This window comes from Notechis scutatus, chromosome 1, assembly GCF_049901735.1.
Source record: "Notechis scutatus isolate UNSWTSFEM ecotype Mainland chromosome 1, rNotScu1.2, whole genome shotgun sequence".
NCBI classification, from domain to species: Eukaryota; Metazoa; Chordata; class Lepidosauria; order Squamata; family Elapidae; genus Notechis; species Notechis scutatus.
In genome coordinates, this window is record NC_142009.1 from 281,273,136 (window position 1) to 281,297,718 (window position 24,583).

The 24,583-nt window shown below is 34.0% G+C and overlaps 1 protein-coding gene across 2 annotated transcripts in view; it reads right to left on the bottom strand.

Annotated features, from left to right (window-relative positions):
- CDIN1 (CDAN1 interacting nuclease 1) overlaps nt 1–24,583 on the bottom strand; it is a 141,669-nt gene that overhangs the window by 90,819 nt on the left and 26,267 nt on the right. For both annotated transcript variants that reach the window (XM_087951755.1, XM_026664540.2), the window contains exons 2-4: nt 14,115–14,160; nt 13,208–13,272; nt 3,154–3,214 (exon numbers count right to left, since the gene is read on the bottom strand). In XM_087951755.1, the coding sequence (XP_087807881.1) occupies nt 3,154–3,214; nt 13,208–13,272; nt 14,115–14,160 (172 nt within the window). The remainder of the gene's footprint in view (nt 1–3,153; nt 3,215–13,207; nt 13,273–14,114; nt 14,161–24,583) is intronic.

Below are 24,583 nucleotides of genomic sequence, written 5' to 3' on the forward strand. Positions count from 1 at the left end.
TAAATTTAAATGTTACTACATTGTATTACAACCCACTGAAATTATTGGGATTTATGCAGACAAATTTTGTGCAATGTTGAATGCATCATGAATGTCTACACCTTATTTGTTTGGGAAACTCTAAGGGAATCTTTAAAATATTTCATTTTTTTAAATTAGTAGTGATAAAAATCCAGATATAAAGGTACTGTTATATCTAGATTAATCACTTTGTATAGTATAACCTAGAGGTTATGAGAAAAAAACTAATATAGAGAAACATGGGTTTCTCAAATACACTTAGGAAATGGACATATATTTAAAAATATCTACTACTTCATTGTTAAGGCTTACATTTATTAAACAGTATGGAATATATTCTTGACCAGATGCCAGACTTTCAAGGAAAATAATTGCAAATGATAATGTTCATTTTTCATTTTATATATTTTCAAATATACTGTATATTTAGGAAAACAAAACTTATTTTGATTTCTACTTGCTTTTTTCCTCAATGTATATGTTCTTTGATACACTGAAATTCCCCCTAATAGAAAGAAATGCCTTTTACAAAGAATTGCTTGGTAGCTCACATCAGAGCTGACACATGAAAAATGGTGAAATTACTGAAGGTAGACCAGCCAGAATAAGGACTACCTTATTAGTTCAGGTACTTGCATCTTCCTAATTTTCATATTAATCATGAACCCATCTTTGTCTGAAATAGGGCCATCATGCTTTATGTCAGAATGTAACATGTAAGTAATATTCATAGTGTTTCAAATTCCACTAGAAAATATTTGGTGAGAATGGCTAATTTTATTTTTAATACATATATGAATTGTTTTCATTTTAAAATAATAAAACTTTAAATTATATAATGGTCATATTTAATATTTTTAAAACCTTCAACATCTCATAAAAATACAAGGTACTTTTCTAATTTAGCATATTATAAACTGGAATGCATGTTGTATGTTTCTGATACATTTTTACTGATTGACTCAAAGTGTTACCATTACACCATTAGTCAGCAGATGGAAGAATTTGTCATTTAAATATTAACTACCACATAAAAATGGCAACTTGATTGTGTAGAAATAGACATCACATGTTTGATATTGCTGTTTTCCTAATGTGCTAAAATTGATTACAAAAATATACATTTCCTATATAGCTACTATTAAACAGTTATTTCAACATTTTAAGCTTTAAACTTAAAATTTTAAAATAATTTTATTTATTTAAATTTACAGTTTAAAAGCCCTAAGCTGTGAATTGCTAAGATATTCTAACATAGTATCTGAATAAGGGAATGCTTTATGTACCAGAATTATCTGTTAAAAATGGAGATTGAATGTGTGCGCGGGGGGGAGGGGGGGCTGATGTAAACAAGACTATACACATTAAATATTTCTGTTTGTATCTAGGGCCAGGTGCTTATTTAGAACAATATCTATGTATTGTATTTGATTTAATAATATTCTTTTGTCCAAAATAAAGACAATAGTATAAAAATACAATATGTCAGAAGTTACAAGAACCTTCCCTTTGGTACCAGAACAAAAAATGTTTTACATTTGGTAGTGTTACAATATGGAGACATTTTAAAGATCATTAAAAACATCCAGTATCTGATAGATAATTACCCAACTGTAGGTTACAGCAGTGTAAATTAGAAGCTTACAGAAAAATCATACTTCCTAATGTAATGAGTAGAGCTTGCTGTCCAGTTTCATTTTCTTTTTTGTATGTTTGTTCGGGTTTAATACAGTTTTTAGCACTTAAAAGAAATAAATCCAGTGCATTTATTATAATCTTACAGAACTATTTGCAAACATATTGCAATATTAAAATCAAATAATACTGTTACTATATATAAACACGTTACAAGTTTAAAAAGATAGTACTCCTCTTGGGAAACCATATAGGAAGTGTATAAACTTTCTGTGCCTCCCGTAGCAAATAATTTTCTCCAATGTATTATAGCAGGTTAAAGGAGTCTTCATTCTGGTTGGTTAACACAAACATTGGTTTGTCACAGTGAGTCCATTGGTGACCTGGCTAATATTTCAGGAAGCCATGTTGCACTTAAACTAAGCTTCTATTTTTTACTATCTATTTGCATTTTTGTTTCATCCCAAAAATACAGGAGTTTTCTTCTATTAAATGTGGATATCAACAATATAAAAAATTAAAACTCACACTATACTTTTTAAAACTCAGATGTCTATGATGAAAGTTTCATTAATATTAAACCCATTTTTCCATTAAATCCTATATTAATTTTTTTTATACAAAATTGAAAATAAAGGAAATTCATTTTATTGTAAAAACATACTGTACATTATGGATATTTCTATAAAAACAAAACAATTAACCTAGTTCCTCAGAAACTCAAATGTTTGTTGCTGGAGGTGAGCCATATATGCAAGGCAATCACTTGTCTTTATATTTATATTTATATTTATATTTATATTTATATTTATATTTATATTTATATTTAAATATAAGAAAACAAATATATATATATATATATATATATATATATATATATGGATCTTTGTTATTCGGGTTTCACAGAAGATTCAAGTATCTAGGCAGCTTGCGTAGGTCCACTCGCCACTTCAGGCTGGTGCTTTGGCTTAGTGCCAGTGCAAGCAGTGGCACTAAGCCGAAAGCACCAGCCTGAAGATGGCGAGTGGGACCGCCGAAACGTTGCCTCAGATACTTTGAATCTACGGGAGAAAACCCGAATAACCAAAGATCCACATACAAATACCCGCGAGAACCTCAGAAAACAAATATATATATATATATATATATATATATATATATATATATATATATATATATATATATATATATATATATATATATATATATATATATATATATATATATATATATATATATACACATACATACATACATACATACATACATACATACACACACATATTAATGGAAATTACACAAATATATTCAAAAGGTAATATGGTGGTTATACCTTAACTGATTAATTAATATATTTGTTCGTGCTCCTATTACAAACAGATCAACATTTAAATATACGATGTGCCTAAAACTACATATATTTTAAGAAAACTTCTTAAAAACCTCTGCAGATAAGGATTGTACATTTTGATAAAAAGACTTTTAAAAAATTATTACCTCATTGGCCAGTTCCAATAATACAGGAGAGGCTGCATTTTTAGACACACCTTTCAGGTATCTAGACAAGACAAAAATAAAAAGCTGTTGTAGATTTAATGAAAAAGTCAGCAATGAAGCCTTACTACCTCTCTCTGTCTCTCTTTACCTTGGTCCGCCTTTCCCACTTTCACTAGGACAAGAAATAAATTGAATACAGATTATGTATATCAGTAGCTTAAGATATAAATATTTGTAAAGCTGACCTTAATATCAAACTCTAAGCAAATCAAAAGCACAATTATTACTAAAATTCTGAAAGAAAAAAAAGGAATATTACACTGATACACAGAATACAGAACTGTTGTTTTTAAATTTCTGAAGGTGTTCTCAATATTTGGCAATGACAGAAATGAGTGACAATTAGCCTACAAATTCTTTGACTGTTCCATATCTTCCCATATCAGCAAACTGAACATTCAAGCTTACCTGCACAACTAACTCAATGAACTTGACTCTAGATATTCCCTCCCTCTATCTATAGAGAGGAGATAGACATACACAGATATATACACATACGCACACATACTTCATGAAAATATTTGTATTATTATTAAAGACATTTGATGAAAAGGGCAATGGTTTCACTCTCTAGTGTTACATATATTCATTTGTAGAACTCGAAGAGTGATATAAACAGAGTAGAGGTTTGACAAAAGAAGTGCAGTGGGTTATACCCTAATATATTTAATGGGAGACTAAGCAGATGATGGCCTACAGAAATTATGATCAGGATCATTTAGAAGGTTATGTGGATTTATGGACATTAGATTATGCCTGTGAAAAAAGTATACACAACCCAATTGTAGTTATATACTTCAGAGTAGAATTATAAGGAACAGCTTTGATTTGGCAGCATTTGGCAAAGAGGAGGTTTTTTATAAGATCAATAGAAGGAAATCACATCCAGCATTATTTAGGGAAGAACAAAACCAACATTGTGCCCAAACAAGAGGAAAAACAAGTCATCTGACAACCAATTCCCACTTAATATCAAATCTGAAAATGCTAAAATATACATTATTTTCAAAGGCCAAAGCAGACATTTGGAATTAGATTAAGTTAAGCTTTTATTCTTTATATAAAGGGAGACTCCCAACATTTGCAGAGTATTTAAAACATAAATGCTTTCTCAATGAGACAATAGGTCTCACACTACTTTTACACCTCCTACTATAGTGTAACTACAGTGTAACACAGTCCTTTCAACAGTTTCAAGAAGGCTCCACACCCATTTGCACCAGTCAGGTGACCCTGATAACACAGATAAACTTCCAGGTGACCTTATCAACTCGCTAAAATAATGCAAATGACCAGCTGTCTGCAACAAATATAAATCTTTCCATTCTCTACCATTTAGTCAGAGCTGAAGAAGCTTTTTGGATGAGAAGAGAAATATCTTCAAAGAAAAACCAGAAAGTCCAGTTGCCTCTTGAAAAAGCTCCTTTGAGACATCCTAATGCTTTATTTATCACATGTTACAGAATCACAGAATTGGAAGGGACTTTTAAGATTGTCTAATCCAATACCTTGTTCAACTAGAGGTGAACAAGGAAAGAGGTGAGTCTAATAAAGTCTAATAGAGGTGGTCTAATAAATGACTTTTTGACTTCTATTTAATGATTTCTGCAGGGAAGGGAAATTTGTCTTTTTATATGGCAGCTTGTTCCACAGACTAAGAATTTCTATAAGGAATACTGTTCTTTCATTCATTCTACATTCTAGGTACTACTACTACTACTACTCTGCTATGTAATATTTGAAAACTGCCATCATATCTCTCCTTAGTTATACATAATCACTAAACCATTCATCATAGAGCTAGATTTTCAGACACACACCCTCACTACCTTGATAAACCTCCTCTAAAGTCACTCCAATTTGCTAGTGTCCTTTTTTATAAATGGATTCCAAAGATGGGTCTATCTATCTTTCTTTGGTTCTGCAGAACAGAAAAGGGGTATATATCATACTACGTTGTTGGATTGAGGATTTTTTATATATATATCCACTAGTTGTTGTTGTTGTTTTTTTTGAAAACATGCAGTTTACATTCAGCAGTTCTGCTCTATTGTTTATATTTGAGCTTAGACCCCTGATAAATGAGGTGGTATTTCAAAAGGTATCTTTTACTGGACATTCTTTCAAATATTTCAAAACTTCAATACATATTTTGGAATATGCTACTCCAAATTTACTGAATATCTGTTGACAAGAGCTAGAAAACTCAATGTCTATTTGAATCCAAGTATAATTGCAAAATGAGACATCCAGAAGCCAGATTTTTAAACCGGATTTGGCATTTTTGTCCACCTATGAAGCCCTTCCTAAGGACTTGGGATAAGCAGATGTTGTTGTTTAATAATCTTAAAGGCAATGTTGCAGGATGTAAGCTGTTCCAAATAAAGCTGCTTTTTGCAATTGACTGATGGTGATTTTGTCAGTGCAGATGGTGTTCAAGTAGTGATCCAGATGTTTTGATATTATTATCCTCCCATGGATATATTCAATCCCATAAACTAAGCTATTGTGCTATTAAGAACAGTCAGAGCAGAGTACAGTACCTTTTCCTATATTTTTTAAAGTATCACAAGCATTTCTTAGTGATAAAACATATGGTTCTATGTAAATGTATTCATCTGCTTTGGATTTTATGAATGTTTGCATATCTTTGCCACTTTGCTATCAGAGGCTCAGGTGAGTTCTACTTATATACAAAGTCTGCCTAAAGTTTTGGTACTTCTTGCATTTATTTCAAAAAGTAAGTAACCAATGTGAAAAATCAATCCCCCTAGTTAAATTAAGTAATTACCGGTAGATGTACCAGCATTAGCTGTAATAATTAAAACAAAATATTTGTGAAATTAGTGATAAATCTTTTATACTGCCACAGTTTTGGTTCGTTCTTCCATGGCACACTGCTTTAATTCAGTAACATTTGAGGATTTTCTAACATAAACTGCTAATGTCAGATTTAGCTTTGGAGTTTGATCTGGCTAGGTGGATGAGCATACCTTTGTAGACTTCCTTGCATTTTTGAAATCATTTTGGCTATATACATACAATATCCTTCCTATAAACCACACACTTTCATTAATGTAGCTAGCTATGGTTTAAGTTATTACTTATCAATTTAATATTAAGAACCATTTTTTCTGGAGTTCAGGATGGCACACGTAAGGGTTATTAATTTCAGAATCATTGCAGAAATTAAAATTGCAAACAACAATTACAGAGGTATTTCTGAATTGTTAGAAATAGATATATATATATATTTTCCACATTTTAGCACATCAATAAATTAATCCTGACCATCAGATTATATTAATCTTAATACTTTCTGAACTTTGACATTTCAGATAATCACAGATAAAACCTGGAATTGTTAATGCTCACATGTGAATATTAATTTTTACTAAATTTTAAAGCATCGTCATTTTTTTTTATTTAATAACCATCAGACCTAGCTAAATTGGCCAAATGTTAGGTATAATGGGAGTTCTGTCCCAGAACATCTGGATGGCAATCTGTAATCTTACCCTTATTTTTTAAATGAATGCATGCTACCCATTTCATTTCTGAAGGAATGTACTTTGTTTTTTAAATTGTACTATCTATTCTGAAATTGGTTTCATTTTAGGAGTCTAATTTAGTCATGCTGTTGGGCAGAATCTACAGGAAACTAAAAAGTGGGAAGATGAAAGGGGCAAATTGGCCAAAATCTGTGTAGCATGGAATCATACATTCCAATCTTCTGAAGGAATTAGGTGCAGGTAGTCCTTGTTTAGCACTGCCTCCTAAAGATACATTTCACAGTTATTAATAATAAGTGATAAACAAAAAAGTTTTGTGACCAAAGCCCACATTTATGATCTTCACAGACCTGTTGAACAAAGGAAAGCTGGAGTAAGATTGTAAGCAGAATTGTAGTTTTACTTAACAATTGATTTACTTAATAAACAGGCTTCCAGTCCCAATTGTGGTTGCTAAATGAGGGTCTCCCCACTTGTGCGCACCCTCCCAACCCTGCCACAGCCATCCAAGGGGTTGCAAGAGGAGAAGGAGGGAAGCCTCCGCTGCTGCTTGTGCTCGTTACTCAGCCAGCCCGGATTTCCAAAAAGAAGAAAAGGAGTAGCGAAGAGCCCAAAGGAGAGCTTGCCGGCTTGGCCAGCCTTGGTTTTCCGAGAGAGAGAGAGAACACACACACACACACACACACACACACTAACACAGACAGACATAGAGACACACACACACACATACAGAGAGAGAGATACAGAGACCTAGAGAGAGACACACAAAGAGAGGAGGAGATAGGGAGTGGGGGAGAGAGACACACAGACACACACAGAGACACACAGAAAGAGAGATACAGATAGAAGGGGAGAGAGAGGGAAAGCGGGCGAGAGATACAGAGAAAAAGATACAGAGAAAGGGGGGAAGATAGAGAGGGAGAAAGGGAGAGAGACAGAAAGGTGGAGAGACACACATAAAGAGATACAGAGGGGGGAGAGAGAGGGAGAAGGAGAGAGAGATACAGAGAGGGAGGGAGAGAGAAGAGTTTTGTGGTTTCTGGTTCTCTGCCCTAATGACCGGCTGGATAGTCATAGCTAGGGGGTCATGTGACTGGGTGGGAGTGAGTGATGTCGAGATGGCCACACCCACCCAGGTTTTGTGGCTCCTACCCACCCAGATTTTGTTTTTGTTTTTTTCTGTGGGAAACGGGTCCAAATGGCTCTTTGAGTGTTTAAGGTTGCAGACCCCTGAACTAGAGGAATGTATATGCTGCAGGACTAATTGAATGTACTATGTATTCCCTAATGGTAATAGTGACTTAGAAGCTAGATACTTATGGAGCTCTTCTTGTAAGTACTTTGCACAACTCTGAAGATGGGTTTAGCTGGAAACTCTAAGAAATCATACAAGTCAAATGGGTGGTTATCATCTAATTATTTCAGTGTTTACAATAGCTTTATTATATTCACAAGGGAACCAAGATATTTCCATGGCTATGAACTTGCTGACCTGTAATTCGCACTTCATGTAATCTTATCAAACCCTGATTGCTCACTGTGCAGGTTTGAAACACTAAGCAACATGCCTTGTAATTTACATCATTAATTAAAGGAGGAATGTTTTATTATTTCTCTCCTAAAATGCTAGTTCTTGGAAACAACAAAATATATAACTGACAAAGAGATGAAGATTAAGAATTTGGAAAAGAATGGTACCTATTTTTACACAGACTGCTGAAACAGGATTCAAGTTTATCAACTGAAAACAATTTGAAATTGTTTGTTGACGTATAGAGTATGCATTAGCATAATTACAGTCACCTTAATGGTGAGAGGGAAGCATATAAATAAGCAAATAAGTAAATAAATAAATAAATACTAAATAATTAGCATTTATTTATAGACATATTTTTCTTAATTTCAGTGAGATTAGATAATTGTTATATTGTCTTGTAATTTCCTTCTTTAAGGAAGAAGGTATCTCTAATTTTTAGTAACTCCTTGGACTTGATTCTGGGCTGGGAATAAAAGCAGAACAAAAAGGATTATACTTGGTTAGTATTTAGATGGAAGATTACCAGAGTGCAGTCTAGATTGGGAAGTGGGTAAAATATCTGAAAGAAGGACATGGAGAACTATTTCTGAAATCCAGCCAAGAAAAGTGCATGATGTGTCCAAGCTGTCATTAAAAATCAAACCAACATCACATTAATTTTTACTTTCTTATTTTAGACATACTTTAATAGACACATACAGAATAATGATATTCATATTAAATGGTAATTATCATTGTGCATAAGACCATTGCATAAAATCTTACCTAAAGAACTTATGATAATTCTGTGATTTAAACTTCAAGAAATAACAAACTGATAATTTATAGGTACTAGGCCACTGAAAAATGATGCAGTAGAAATATTAACTTTTCATAATGTTAATGAGAATTATAATTAGGCAGCCACACTTTGTCTTAAACACATTTCTGTATTAAGCATATCTTTCTTCTTAGTACTTCTGTTTGGAAGTTGACAGACTTTGCCAATGTCTCCTAAATTATGCCATAATTCAATATACATTATGGATTTTATACAAGTTAAAAGTCCTACATAAATTTTATCTTTAAAATTAATGTGCGGGAATTGATTTATCTGCATAACCACAGAAGGTAATACTGATGAGTTCAGAATCCACAGTGAAAAAAAGGAGGATAATCTATATTAACAAGCAATAATTGCAAGCAAATACAAGTTTGAAAATCTCACATACGAAATTGACTCCATTACACCTTTAAATTCTCGTGATGTTATTTTTTACAGTAGAAAAGACAAAGATTTTACTCAAAGCACTAATGTAAGGATTTCATATACATTAGTGAGTGGCTTTCCTAATATTTACGGCTGATGCGCTATCACCTGCTTCAGGATCCCTTCCGGGGTGAGATTCAAATTTTTTAACAACTGGTTCTGTGGGCATGGCTTATTTGGTGGCATGGCTTGGTGATCATGTTATTGGCTGGGCCTGGCCAACTCAATATCATTCATATCGAGGCACGTATCTTCTCGCCTGGCCTCTCATGACTGTGGGGATGCTGCAACAGTCGTAAGTGTGAAAAATGGTCATAAGTCACTTTTTTCAGTGCCATTGTAACTTTGAATAGTCACTCAACACAAGCAAAGTACCAGCAAAGGAAGTGAAAAAAACTCCAGAGACGTTCCTGAGACAGGAAGTCTAGTCCTGCCAAGAATGTAATAAGGGTTAACTGAGAGGCAGTTTCTGTAAGCAACACCAGAATGTTTCCTTCCTGCCTTCCTTACAGGATTAGGCCAGTAATTTCTTCTAACAACCAGTTCTCTGAACTGCTTAGAATGTTAACAACTGGTTCTAGCGAATAGGTGCGAATTGGTAGGATCCCACCCCGATCTCTTCTCGTATTTCCTTAGCTGAGAGAGCCATTATGGGGAATTCAAGAAGTGATTCTTCTTTGCTGTGATCTCTTGATTCTGGAAGGTTCTTCCTGTGGAGGTTAGGCTTGGGTCAATGCAACATATCAATGCAACTTGCAACCTATTTTTTGGACCTAGATGAAAATGATGTCTTAATGAAAAGAAAGAATAGGGTAACAGAATAGCAGTGTTCCAATATCTAAGGGGCTGCCACAAAGAAGAGGGAATCAACCTATTATTCAAAGCACCTGAAGGTAAGACAAGAAGCAATGGATGAAATTAATCAATGAGAGAACCAACCTAGAAATAAGGAAAAATTTCCTAACAGTTAGGACAATTAATCAGTGAAATGACTTGCTTTCAGAATTGTGGGTGCTTTGACACTAGAAGTTTTTTAAAGAGAGTGGAGAACCATTTGTCTGGAATGGTATAGGGTTTCCTGCTTGAGCAGGTTTGGTCTAAAAGACCTCCAAGATCCTTTCCAACTCTGTTATTCTGTTATAAAATTTGCTGTTTCATTCTTATTTTTGGAATTTAGTACCTAAAGCCTAACCATACCTTTCTATCCCCATGATTTTAATTATTTTTATAAACAAAGTAACTCTTCATTTTAATTCATGATTTTGTTTTTGTCTGGTTTGTATGGATATGGTTTTCTACAGACACTGAACAATGGGCACATTATAAATATTATAAATGATTTTTAACATTTTTATAAATCATTTATATGAAGAAGCAGAAAGGATACTCATCAAATTTGAGGATGGCATAAAGATTGGGGGATTGCTAACACTTTAGAAAAGTTCAAGATTTTAAAAGATCTTGATAGACTTAACTTTAGGCACTTTCCATCAAAATACTGTCCACTGAGGAACAAGGTAATATAGGTAATAATCTAGGTAGGAAAAAAGCAGATACATGGGTTACAAAACAAGTGATTCCTGGCTCAGGAGTAGTACTTTGGAGAAGAATTTGAATATATTGGCAAACTATAAATTAAGCATGAAAATTGTTTTGGAAGCTACAGCTACCAAAACAGTCAATGCAACCTTGGACTGCATCAATTGAGATACAAATGACAAGATCATGGGAAGTGATCATTCCACTCCATTGTATGCTGCACTGGGAAGATCACACTTGGAATACCATGTGAAGTGCCACAGAGAAGAGTGTATGGCTTTATTTTCCATGGTGCCTTGAGAGCAGCACAAGAATGGGGTAAAAGAAATTTTTTAAAGAGATTGATATACAACTTAAATAAGGAGGAAAATTCCCATTTTGAGAGCTATTAATTAGTAGAACAGTCTGCTTTACCACCAGAGTTTTCAAGCAAAGTTTAAGCAGTTATTTGTCTGGGATGGTCTGAGGGTTCCTGCTCTGGGCAGAGGCTTAGACTAGAAAGATGCTAAAGTCTTTTCAAATCCTATGATTCTATGAAACAAGCAGGCACACTTTTTGAACTCTTTCATGTCTGTAAGTGCCTATGTTCATACGCTAGGTAACAAAATAAACAGATCTTAATCTAAAATAATCTCATAACTGGAACAGTCTTCTGGAGATTGCAATTTCATACCTGCCTCGTTGTGAATAAACTCAATTCAACTCATTTATTTCTGAACAGATATGTATACTGTTACATTATAAATCTAGTTTAATATTACAAACTGTATATCAAGACAAGGAACATTAAATTCTAACTAAAATATATGGATTTAATGCTATTGATCACACAGTTTCTTAATGTTCATTAGGCTTTTATGCGTCTGATTCACTATGGACATGATTTCTAATTTATGCCTGCCTAGTGCATTTTATTTATATATTTAGCTTTATTTAATTATTAAAGTAACTTGGTTGCTTTTAGTTATTTTTCTTTCAACAAAAGTAACGGATTAAGTACTTTTAACATTACTTAGAGCAGCAATGTATATAACATATTGTATAATGAAAATACATCATGATTTTGTATTATTCCTACGTTTATTATAAATACACACACACACATACATTTAACACACAATTCTAAGAGAAAATTGCTACTCAATTCTTACAATACAATAGTTCTCTTAATCTAGCAATAAACAAATGCATGAAGATTACACTGAAGTTCATGTACTAAAACAATTTAAACAAAAATAATATAGCACTCCTTTATAGGAAAATGTGATATAAAATTCACACATACATATATACATACATACATACATACATATATATTGAGAGAGAGAGACAGAGAGAACATATATATATATGTATGTATGTGTGTGTGTGTGTGTGTGTGTGTGTATAAGCTTTTTAATTATAAGGAAACTAATAAAATATACATCTCAGATATCAAGGTACAATCTTACATGCCAAAAACATTATTCATTTTTATTCAATCTATACAGTAACATTTCCATTGAATATCCAATCCAGATAGCCTTACAATGTAATTATGTTGTGGAGATGTCTATGTCAATAGAAATACTAATAACCTATAACTAATTTCAATTACATTTTATTAACTGCAGGTGCACATAATCAGGAACAGTTTTATCAACTGATATAGTAAAGGTTTACGGCTATTTTAAAAGGCTTTATGATAACTCTGTTTATGAAGCAAGTAGTAACATTTCTTAATTTATATGCCATTTTTAAAAAATGGCTAAGATTCTAGACTTTTTTCTCATAAGCGCATTCAACATGGTTGATATTTAAGCACCACTAGCATCATCTAACATATTAAAACTAGTGAGTAAATTCTCAAAAACATTTTAGAATTTGAAATTAAAAAGTCTGCAAGAAATTAAAACTAAAATCCTCAATAAAGAAGATGGGACTAAGATCACCTGTGCGTACTAAATGAAAAATGTACAATGCCCAGAATGATTGGATTGTCACCTAACAGACCTACTCGGGGGCTAGTTGCCTTTTATTTTTAGAAAATTCAAGGATGGAATTACATCTCTAACTAATCAGAAAGCAGGATTGTTAGTATGTATCTCCTTAAAAGTGAACACCATAACCTGGATCACATATGAACATGTGTCATCCAATGGTCTAAATAGCTCATACCTTTGATAGTAAGCTTCAGTTGCCTCTGGAGTATGATGTTTTGCATGTGTTCTTTTAATTAATTTCTGAAACATTAAAAAAAGGGGTTTGTAATAACCAGGTAAAAAAACCAACCAGTAACAAATCCCTGGAAACTTCCCCCCACGCTCATCTCCCCCATGAAATCCTAGATGTAGTTTCAGAAATTATTTTTTATTTATATATTAAATGAAACATCTTTTGACTGTAGTATGATACAGCATATATGTAAAAGGCAGTAAGGTCATAGTAATTGAATCTAAATAAGTTTGCTTAGGGTTACAGAGGGCAAAAGAAAAACTTGTTCTCTCTTTCAACCTTTATATTAATTTCCCTTCAAATCAATTCCATCCAAGTCCTGTGCACTCTGGTTTACAATTCAATTGGCATTTTTAACCAGGAAGAACATTGTTTAAAAACAACTTATTTGAAAACTACAGAAAGTAATTCCATTGAGACTTGCCACTTGACTGACACCTGTCATCTCATGATAAATGACTCCATTTTCTGCCTCTCTTGCCTTCTGCCACTCCGGCAATGGTCATTTATCATCATCTCTGTCAGCCATGGAAAGCAGCACTGACAGTGCAAGTCAGCAAACATTTAGCACATGGAACCACGCAACACAGGGAAATTATTATTGTCAGAATAATAATGGTTTAGCATAATTTATTACAGGTCCACCAAATAAGCAAAGGCTAGATGTTATTAGACAGATGGATGGGTAGGCTTGGCAGCCATCCACCGAGACTCAAGCGGTGCTTGATGGGGAAAGGGGAACATCCTCCAAACCAATCAGAAAGCTGGCAGTTCAATTACAAAGAAATAAAGGGACATTCATCATTCAATTAGGCACCTGTCAACCCTCACAAAGGAGAAAACTTCTAACCTGGTACTCCTGGGAGAAGATGCTCAGCAGAGTGGACTGCGATTGACTGGAACAAATAAAAGAAGGACAAAGTTAATTACTGGAGTGCACAGCAGAGAAACAAAAGAGAAAGGAGCTTCAAAGGTAGGCCTGCTGCCCTGTAATCTAACAGAACACGAAAACAAGTGTGGAAAAGTTGTTCCAGATGAAAACCTCAGACAAAGGCTTCCTACTGCTAGGTCAAGGAGAGAGTAAGAAAAAAAGAGTTTGTAGGGAAGGGGAAGAGAAGTTGCATGTTGCTTTGGTCATTCTTTTCCAGCTCCATAACACACACTATTGGTAGCATGTACTGAAGTTAGAAAAGAAAACAAGACTGTTTTCATTAATAGCTGATGCAGCTAAATTCCATTAGCTGTTGGGAACAGAGTGAATGTTCACTGGCAACATATTGAAATTCATTTTGTTAGCAGCAAGGAAACCTCTTCAGTAGCTGTCTCATATTCAGGGGTGAAACCCAGCTCTCTGTCAGAAGCAGGATATGGGAGTATGGTAACATTCCTACTAAAAGTGATGTGCTTTGAAAATAGAAACTTTCACAGCAGGAAACTGAGATTCCCTGGAGTTGGTAATTTCCAAAGGCTGCCATAAACTTTATTCTTTTAAAACTCAGTGTCAAATACCTGGCAATAAAGCAAACTGAAATAACATCACTACCACCACTACATTTCTTTCCCTGAAACATTTAGAAACAGGACAAGATTTTTCCATCCCCCAAAACAGGTCATACTGTTTACAACTGTACTCTAGGGTTATATGCACCTCATCACATCTTGAAGAAAATTTGATGCAACTGAAACAAAAGACCATCTCTATGCATTTTTTTATTAAAGAACATACAATGTATGATTAACATTTATTTTCATCAAATGTGGAATAAGCAATACAAATATTAAAAAACTATACAAAAAGATAATCACATAGCACATAACAACATACTCAACTAATCAAAGATTTATGTTTAAAACTGTTGATCAGAGGAAACATTATCTTAAATACATTGATCATTTCACTAACATTCTCAGTATCTTTATTTTCATAGTAACAAAATCAGAATATATTCCAAAATCTTGAGAAATTTGAACTGGAAATTAACCAATTATTTTAGGAACTCATAATGCAATTTTGCCCAGTTGTTCTCTTTTGCTGTATATTGCTGATTGGGTGTTCTACAAATATTGTAAAGCATATAAATATATATAAAGTAGTATCAGTAGCTGATGGGAATATCCTGATTGTATTGGTATGCAGAAAAGATCACAAAGATGGGACACATTGCAAAGCAATGAATTAGTTTGTATCTCTAGTCTGTTCTCAAAACAAATGTTTCTGTCAGAATTGTAGGAGACAATAGGAAAATGTATAAAATGCATCCTACAGAACTTGTTTGGTTATACTGTGGACCAGATCATCCTATTAAAGCTGTGCTTAGAGATTTCTGCAGAGGCTCTAGCAGATTGAGTCTTTCAGAAGCTCAGCATAATCTATGTGAAGTAATTCCAAAACAGTGCCTTTTAAGATCACTCTCTAATTCTAAGCAAATGACATAAAAATAAGAACTCATAGAAATGAATGGTTGAGGAATCACAAGGGAACAATTACAAACTCCAAGTATTTGGTGCTACATAAGTATTTGGTGCTATTATAAAGTAAGTTCAATTCATTATCCTTCAGCTAATTACATATATTTTAATTGTCTTATAACTGTCCGTTAGTTGCTGAATTCAAGTTCTTTCCACCTCTATACTTCTTATTGAAATTACAGATTAAAAATCTGCTAATCCAGTCTTTAAATAGAACACCAAAATATTTCTTGATATCCCATCAGGCCCTGTGCTAGGAATCATCAAGAATTGCCTCATTGTTATATTATAAGTTTCCTCACCTTGCAAGCTTGGGACTCTAACTCAGATCTACTGTGTTCAGCATTAGCCTGAAATATATGTTTATGAAAAAACATCACTGGATGTTGCCAAGCCTAAACTGGAAAAAGCTTATTTCGACATTGGAAACACAACCTTGTTATTATATTTAATATAATTGTTTAAACTCCTTTACTATTTTTTAAAAGAGAACAGCAGTAGTAAAATACTATAAAAATGAAAGAAATGCAAAAATGAAATATTATGAGGACAACGTAGTATTAACAATTCTGCAACCACCACCACTTTCTGTTGCTGAAAGATTAAACTTATTAAAGACTAACTCTATACCTGTGCATCACTACAAAACTATGTGATCGGGCTTAATTTTTGGGGAGGAAAAAATTCTGCCTCTGCCTACTAGCATCCATTGATATTCATCTGGCTAGTGTCGTCAGTGTGTGAGAGTTGAGGGCTGTCTGGAAACTGAAACAGTATTTGCTGTGTGAGCAGGGAGCCTGGGCATGGCTTAGCTCAACTGGTTGATGCTGTGAAATTAAAACTAAAACGCTTCTCCTCTGCTTGTGTTTTGCATTTGGAACAGATTTCTTTCAAATGGGGAGGGGGAGTAGAACTCCTTAGCATCAGAGCGTGTTTAATAATATACGAAATACTAATGCTCTGATGGTCATTTTGAAAAAATCTTTTCTTAGTGAGCACCTAGAAGCCAAGAGGAACATATGTGCCAAAGTTCACGTTTGTATGGTTCTGGACATTTTGTGATGATGCATGAGTGGTATTTCACTTTTATGAGTGGTATTTCACTTTTACACCCAATCAGCAATATACAGCAAAAGATATATATATATATATAGGCTACTTTTTGATATAAAATTGGAAAAGAAAATAAAGTAATAAAAAGTCACCTAATTTCTGAAGAAGAAAATGTTATTTAAAAAAAATCTTACTGTGAAATAACAAAAGTTTCAATATTTAGAACTTTACCTGACTGGCTGGCAACCTGCTTTCTTATATGTAATTATATATATTTTACAGTAAAATAAGACTGGATTATATAACATAGAATAGTCCACTTTATTACATAGCTTTTAGATCTATTAAAATACTACATCACTAGGAAATCAAACACAGAATTCTATTCATTTAAAATGTCTCCTATAGCTCATGGCTCTTTATCTCTACAGGCATGATACATACAACACAAAAAGACATACACATGTGCATACACAAGTATACCCTTCTAACTGCAAACTGAGGCACAACTGAAATTTTGACCTGGAAAAAATAATATGTCCAAGTATAAAAAAAAAAAAAAAGTAAAGTTGGCGGAAAACTTCAAAGTTATAGCTCATCTTGTAAGTTTCAGTTGGATAGAATTGTTCTACCCCAAGATACAGGTAAGAAGGTCATGACAATCACATTAAATGTTCCCAATATGGGCTGAGAAATTTTACAGCTTGAGGCAGATAGGCTCTACATTTCTGAGTCAAGCTGCATAGCACCCATGGCAATTGAAATTATTTCAACATTGGAGAGGAAAGCAATCTCATTACATCCTCTCGCATTGCCCTTTGCAATTCCAATAGTATGTTTTCACTGATGGAACTGCAGAAATGGAAACAAATAATTCCCTCTTTTTCTCTAAACTAAGTATGCACACTTAAAGAGCTGCATCCAACAGACTAAGCTACGAAACTCTATTATGATTAATAACATTAAGGTCAATGAATTTATTCACTATAACAGACCAGCACCCATTAGCTTGTTAGTTTCTACTTTATGATCAAAAACACTAGAAAAATGGGAGCAGCAATTTCATGCTTGTTTTATGTGGTGCAAGGGTAGTTTTATAGAAAACCTGTTTGTGTAGGAAAGATATTGCTTGAGAAGAACAATCATTCACGCAACCTTGGTCTAACAACTGCTATACAATTATCATTCCGCACGAAGTTTTCTAACAACTGCTATACAATTTTAAACAATTGTGCAATACACAGAAATGGCAATATTTAAAATTCGTGGTAATACAAGTCTTTTAACTTTTTTCATCGAGATGATTGAACTTTAATAATAACTAACCTGATTGGGCAATACTTTCAAACAACAGGCAGGGGAAAATTGCTAACAGAAGTAAATTGAGGCTATTTACATCAATTTTACTTTAAAATAATTTAGCAAGATATTGAAAAACTGAGTGATTAATTCATCCAGCAAAATTTTCATTATTATCTTTTCCTTTCTTATAAATTAATATATTTTTTTAAAAAATTAGACATCTTAAAGCCCCCCCCAAAATCAAATGCTACCTAAAGACTAAAAATAGTTAAGTAGAGTAAGCAAGTAGAAGATATATGCAAGTTAGTTATATAGGCAGTCCTCCCTTAATGACTGATTGCTTATCCCAAAGGTGCTTTTGTCCAATTGTCTTTTGAAAAAGGCACCTTCGGGTCAACCATGGCTTGGGTGACTGAGAATCACTATAGATGACAGGTTGTTTACTGACCAAAGTTATGATGGACTCAAAAAAAGTCATGGTCATGTGATTAATTGATTTCAGAGGATTGGCAACTAGCTCACATTTATGACTGGTTGCAGTATCCCACAATCATGTCACAGTGATTTGTTATTTTTTTCTCATTTCTGGCAAAAATTGCTCATTCCGTAGAATGGATCTGCTTAATGATGACATTGTTCACTTAGCCATGTGATTCACTTAATTACTATCAACTCGCTTTATTACCATTGTAAAAACAGTTATAAAATTAAATCAGGGTACATGGAATCACTTAACAACCCCAATGATTCCAAACCCAATTGTGGTCCTTAATGAGGACTACTTGTGTACTCTTTCATTTTATGTGAAACAGCTGAATCTAACATCCAGCCCTCAGAACAATTCAACTAAAATATAAAGGAGTTAACTTCATATTTCCATGTTATGAAAGGCTAAATATAAGCAGGAGAAAACATGGATGTCATGGATATAGGACCACTAAAAGCTAAATTAAAAGTAGATACTATTGTTTCCCAATGGATGTCATATGATGCCACTACTTTTACTGTGTGGCAGTAAAAAATCAATTGCCATACATGAATGTAGATATTGACAACATAATTACATTTTCTGCTGTATTATTATTATTGCAGTCTACTAACAGAATAATGGGAGTTGGTGATCTTCTAGTCCAAACCCTTGCTTAAACAGGAAACCCTATATCATTTCAGACAAATGGTTGTCCAAATTCTTATTAAAAATCTCCAGTGTTGGAGTACCCACAGCTTCTGGAGATAACTTGTTCCACTGATCAATTGTTCAAACTGTCAGGAAATTTCTCCTTAATTCTCGGTTGGTTCTCTCCTTGATTACTCTCTAGCCATTGCCTCGTCTTGCCTTCAGGTGCTTTGGAGAATAAATTGATCCTCTTCCTGGTAGCAGCCCCTCAAATATTGGAACACTATCATATCACCCCTTAGTTCTTTTCAATAAATTAGACATACCCATGGTGTTGAATTAAGATAATATTATTTCTGGGGATTATAGGAGGATATTGCTACTGAATTAAAATACTGCTTATAGGCTTTCTATTATCTACTAAGATCCCTGGTGGCGCAATGGTTAGAATGCAGTACTACAGGCTACTTCTGCTGATCACCGGCTGCCAGCAGTTTGGCAGTCCATCCTTCTGAGGTCAATAAAAAGAGGATCCAGATGTTGTGGGCAATATGCTGACTCTGTAAACCGCTTAGAGAGGGCTGTAAAGCACTGTGAAGTGGTATATAAGTCTAAGTGCTATTGATATTGGTAATTCTTACCTTTTTTAATGAAAAGTCTTAGTCGTTTTGGATAGTGAAAATTGTTTTTCTCAATGTCTTCCTAACACAACTAGCTACATAAATCTGGAAGGCTCTAGGTAAAATCACAGATACCAAAAATAGTAGGCACTGTATAGCAGTAAAAATAGCACTCATACATTGGGGTTATTATCTAGAAATGCCTTTATTGCAGTACAAAAATATTGATTCAGTGTTCTCCTTAATCTGAATGGGAAACACTGACATTTTCTTACAAAGAAAGAAATGTGGTACAAAACTGCAAAACATACTCAATATGAGGGCATTTCACTTCACATAGATTTTGTGTTCTGGTTCAATGCAGTTCAGTAGAGCTCACTAGTAAAACAAAAGTCATCATTTTTATCCTTGATACCATTGGTTGGAATCTTCTATGGGATTGTGAATGGGGGAGATGTTTTAGCACATATGATTGTCTTCTTGCTCAGTAAACTCATTATTTTTAAATTCGTGGTATATGGAAGTTACAATTCATGGGTTATAATGTAAGTCTTACTATATGCATAGTCTATGCCAGGGATCTTCTAACTTGACAGCTTTAAGACTTGTGGACTTCAACTCCCAGAATTCCTCCTCCAGTCACGTTAGCTCAGGAATTCTGGGAGTTGAAGTCCACAAGTTTTAAACCTGCCAAGTTTGAAGACCCTTGATCTATGCTGTTCTATGCTTTCAGCTTCATGTGCATTAAAAAGAGGTCACAAGTCAATTGTATTGTTATAGTGACATAAATTCACTGACACTGACTCTTTGCTAGGCTCAATGCTGTTAGTTTTTTGAAGCTGGCTATAAAAAGTATGCTTAACTTTGGTTCTCATTATTTACTATGGGAACTTAAACAACAAACGGAGGCATCATCTTCTTGGACAACTTTTCTCTAAACTGAAAAAAGCTGTCACTTATCTAATATTATGGTCTTAAGTTGAAAATAAGGAAACAAGGGTGAGGGTGTTGTTGTTTTTTCATTTCCTATTCTTCTCTGTGGTATAAGACTTGAAATATTTCAGATTTGGTTCCATCAGAACATGACTGATTCAAATGTTTTGAATGTCCATAGCAGCTTAAACAAAGGCATATGGAGAAAGTAATAAATTGTGGATTATACATCACAGCACATTTGTCTGCATTTTTCTTCATTGAGGTTATTTACGGATGCCCCTGAGAATTATTTCAAGGATGGAGCACAACTTTTTTCTCATTCTATGCATACTCTAAAATGTAGAGTAATAAAATGTTATTGTTATCTAATTGAAGACAAAAAAATTAAAAAAACCTAAGTAATGGGCGGTTCTTTTCTAACAAAGCATTTTATAGAAAGTATAATTAATAGTAAGTTTATAATTAATTGTAAGTCATTCCGAAAGCCTTTTTGGCTAAACAGCAAAATAAAGTATTTTATCTACCAGCTAAATAAGACAACATGTAATTCCCTGACAATAATTTTTTTTTCTCATAAAGTTTCCCAGTTTCTCACATTCCCAATTTCTCATCAAGACATGATGATCTTTTAGTCACATAAATACGATTGCCGCATATGTAATGAATTTTGAACTTGTGTATCACCACATCATGGTATCATAAGCAACTTTCTACAATTTTGGTAAACGTACCTTATCTCACTAAATAACAATGAATAAGTCTATAATCTTACCTGGATAAAGAAGCAAAAGCAGAAGTTCTCTCTAGCCATCTAATCAGCATATCAATGACACATGCCACAACAGAGAAGCACTAGTTTATTTGATTGATCATGCTAGATAAACTCCAAATAACAGAGAAATTAACAAATGCTTGACATTTGCTCAACATCTATTATTCTGACACCGCTTTCAGAATTTCAAAGCCTGGGAGGATGCTTAATCAACATTCATATTCCCCAGTGAGCTACAGGCACCATATTGCGCCCCGCCTTAGTGCTGATGAAAGCTGCATATTGGCCATTTCCAAAGTGTTCTGGGACTCTACACAGGGCCCCTTCTCTCTCTTGTTCCTGTTCTGCAGTTTTCTTTTAAACACTTCCAAGACAAAAGCATCTGCCAGGTTTTTTTTTTCCCCCTCCCTCTGGGGATGTATGCAAAATGAATTTAACAGTTTTAAGGCCAGAGAAGCCCTCACATCTAAATTCATTCATAGGACAGAAAAGGGCCTAAGAGGCCTCTCCAGGGACAAAAAACCCTGCTGAAAATTTTCCCCGACAACACTGGGAGCTTTATAAATTCTAAGTCCAGACAATTTCCAATTCAAATGCCCAGTATAGCATGACCTTTGTCAGATCTAAGAGCCCTAGATGCACCCACCTTTTTCTTATTATTCTAACCAGCACAGACATTAGACAGAGCACCACTGCCTAAGCAAGAGGCTCAATATTTGCATGCTCTTCCATTGTGAAAATTTAACAGTGACAGCACTGTGTCGAATTCTTTTCCCTTTAGAACTTTAACTCCATAGGAGGGGCCTGGTTGACAGATGACTCTCCAACATATGTGTTATGTACACTGCACAGCTGAGGAGCCTTAAATCAATGTCATAGTATTTCAGAGATGACCTACATATACCTTTCTGCCCATTATTGGGGAAGGGGGGAACAGGAATCACCCTACTTTTTAAGAAGGAGAGCCAAAGATGAGTAATTTATACTCATTAAACAGCAAACAAAGCTGTTTCATGGAAGCAGTATAAATGTTCCACACAAAATAATTTATCAGACATGACATCTTGCACATCATCTTGTATTATTTAATATGCTCACTAAAATTTTATAGATCAAATTCAATTCCTAAAAGAATGCATACAACCCTAGAAATATTTCTTTATCATCCATAATTTATTTTGATTATCTTTTACAGCTACATGATAAAATAGAACTTGCAAAATTACAGGGTTATAGTTTACACAGCCATTGTATCATATACTAAACATAACAAATGTCTCCATGTCTGGTAGCTCCCCCCACACACACACACGCATACACATTTACCATTCAATTCATACTGAACAATAAGCTCTTAATCTGATGCTATTCAGAAAGAGCTTAACAATAAATACTGTAGCTTTAACAAAAAGTTCAGCTTTTAGCCTGATCCTGTGTATGTTTATTTGGAAGCAAATCCTACTAAATTAAATTTACTCATTGGGAAACTGCACAGAATTCAAGCTTTGAACTAGCTGTTACAAGGCAATATGGTATGAACCAGTAGTGTCTTGTATAAGCAGAAAGGTCTACTTAATTTGGTTGATTTCTTTATTCTGTTGCAATTCACATCATATCCTATCCCCTCAGATAAGAAAAGGTTAATCAGCCCTGAGAATCACCTCTGCATAGCATAGGACTATAGAAGAATAAAACATTACAAAACAGCAAAAACAGCAAAACCAACCCAACATAAATCAGGTACAAACTATCAAACTATAAACCAGTCAATCAATTAATCATCACATATAAATTCTACAATCATTCCAACTGAACAGAATGCTTCAGTTACCAAATGCTCCTTGAAATGTTTTTAAAACTTCTTAAACATCAGTAGCAAGGATGCAGATTTTCAGGGGGAAGAGGAGCATTTCTGCAGAAAATGCTCACCAATCTGTCCCTTCCTGCTACATCATTTGGGATTCTCAGTACCTATTTTCTGCAGGCAGCACCTTGAGTAAGTTGAGATACTCTTGGAGATATCCAGGCTCTAAACCATGTAGGACTTTAAAGGCAACAACCAGCATTTAAGGAACAGAATGAAAATCAAAAGAAGATATTGTACAGATGGTGGCATGGAGAAAGCTGAAAAGAGGGTTGTTCTACACGTAGGATAAATAATATTTATATACTTTTAGAAGTAATATTTTTGGGAATCTTCGGAATATTATTGAGACTTCACCTTTTACATTCAAGGGTTATACAACCTGAAGAAGCTTCCTGGATGAGAAGTGAAATGTCTTCAAAGAAAATCCAGAAAGTCTAGTTGCCTCTTTAAAAAGTACCTTTGGGACAAGGGTTATAACAGATGATCTGGGAACAGAACAGATAATATCAGTGGAAGAGATGGGATGTAAGTGTGTTATGTAGACTCCTCCTTGCAGTATCAGGCTCTGAGGCAGCAAAAGATTGCTAGAAGCCAATCAAATAGTGAATTTATGTCAGAGTTTAAAAAAGAGTCCATCATAGATAGATAGATAGATAGATAGATAGATAGATAGATAGATAGATAGATAGATAGATAGAAAAGATACATTCTTCCTTACTATCATGAGATATAATAATCAACATAGTGATCCCCAAACATTTTTTCAGTATCACTTGATTTCTGGAAAATTATTTGTCAATAAAATTGATGAAAATCAATTTAAGGACAAATGGTATGCATCTCAAAACTAATACGAAGAAACAAAGGTAACAGCTTATTGTTGGGGCAGTGGGAAAGTGAGGGAGATTAGGAAATAATTTGTCTCTTCTATTACATTATTGAGAATAGTTCTGGGTAGAGAAGAGCATACAGGGATTGGATAGTAATGTAAACTGCTTGGTTGCTGTAATTAAATTGTTCATTTCTGAAAATAATTAAAATGGTTGTGAATGAACACATATGTTAGCAGAACCAAAAGCAGCTTATAAAGCAGCATGTAGGCCTAACAAATTAAATTTAATGTTTTTAATGTTTCAAAAAAAGTACTTTGTATACTCTACTGTTAACTGCCAAATATCTACTT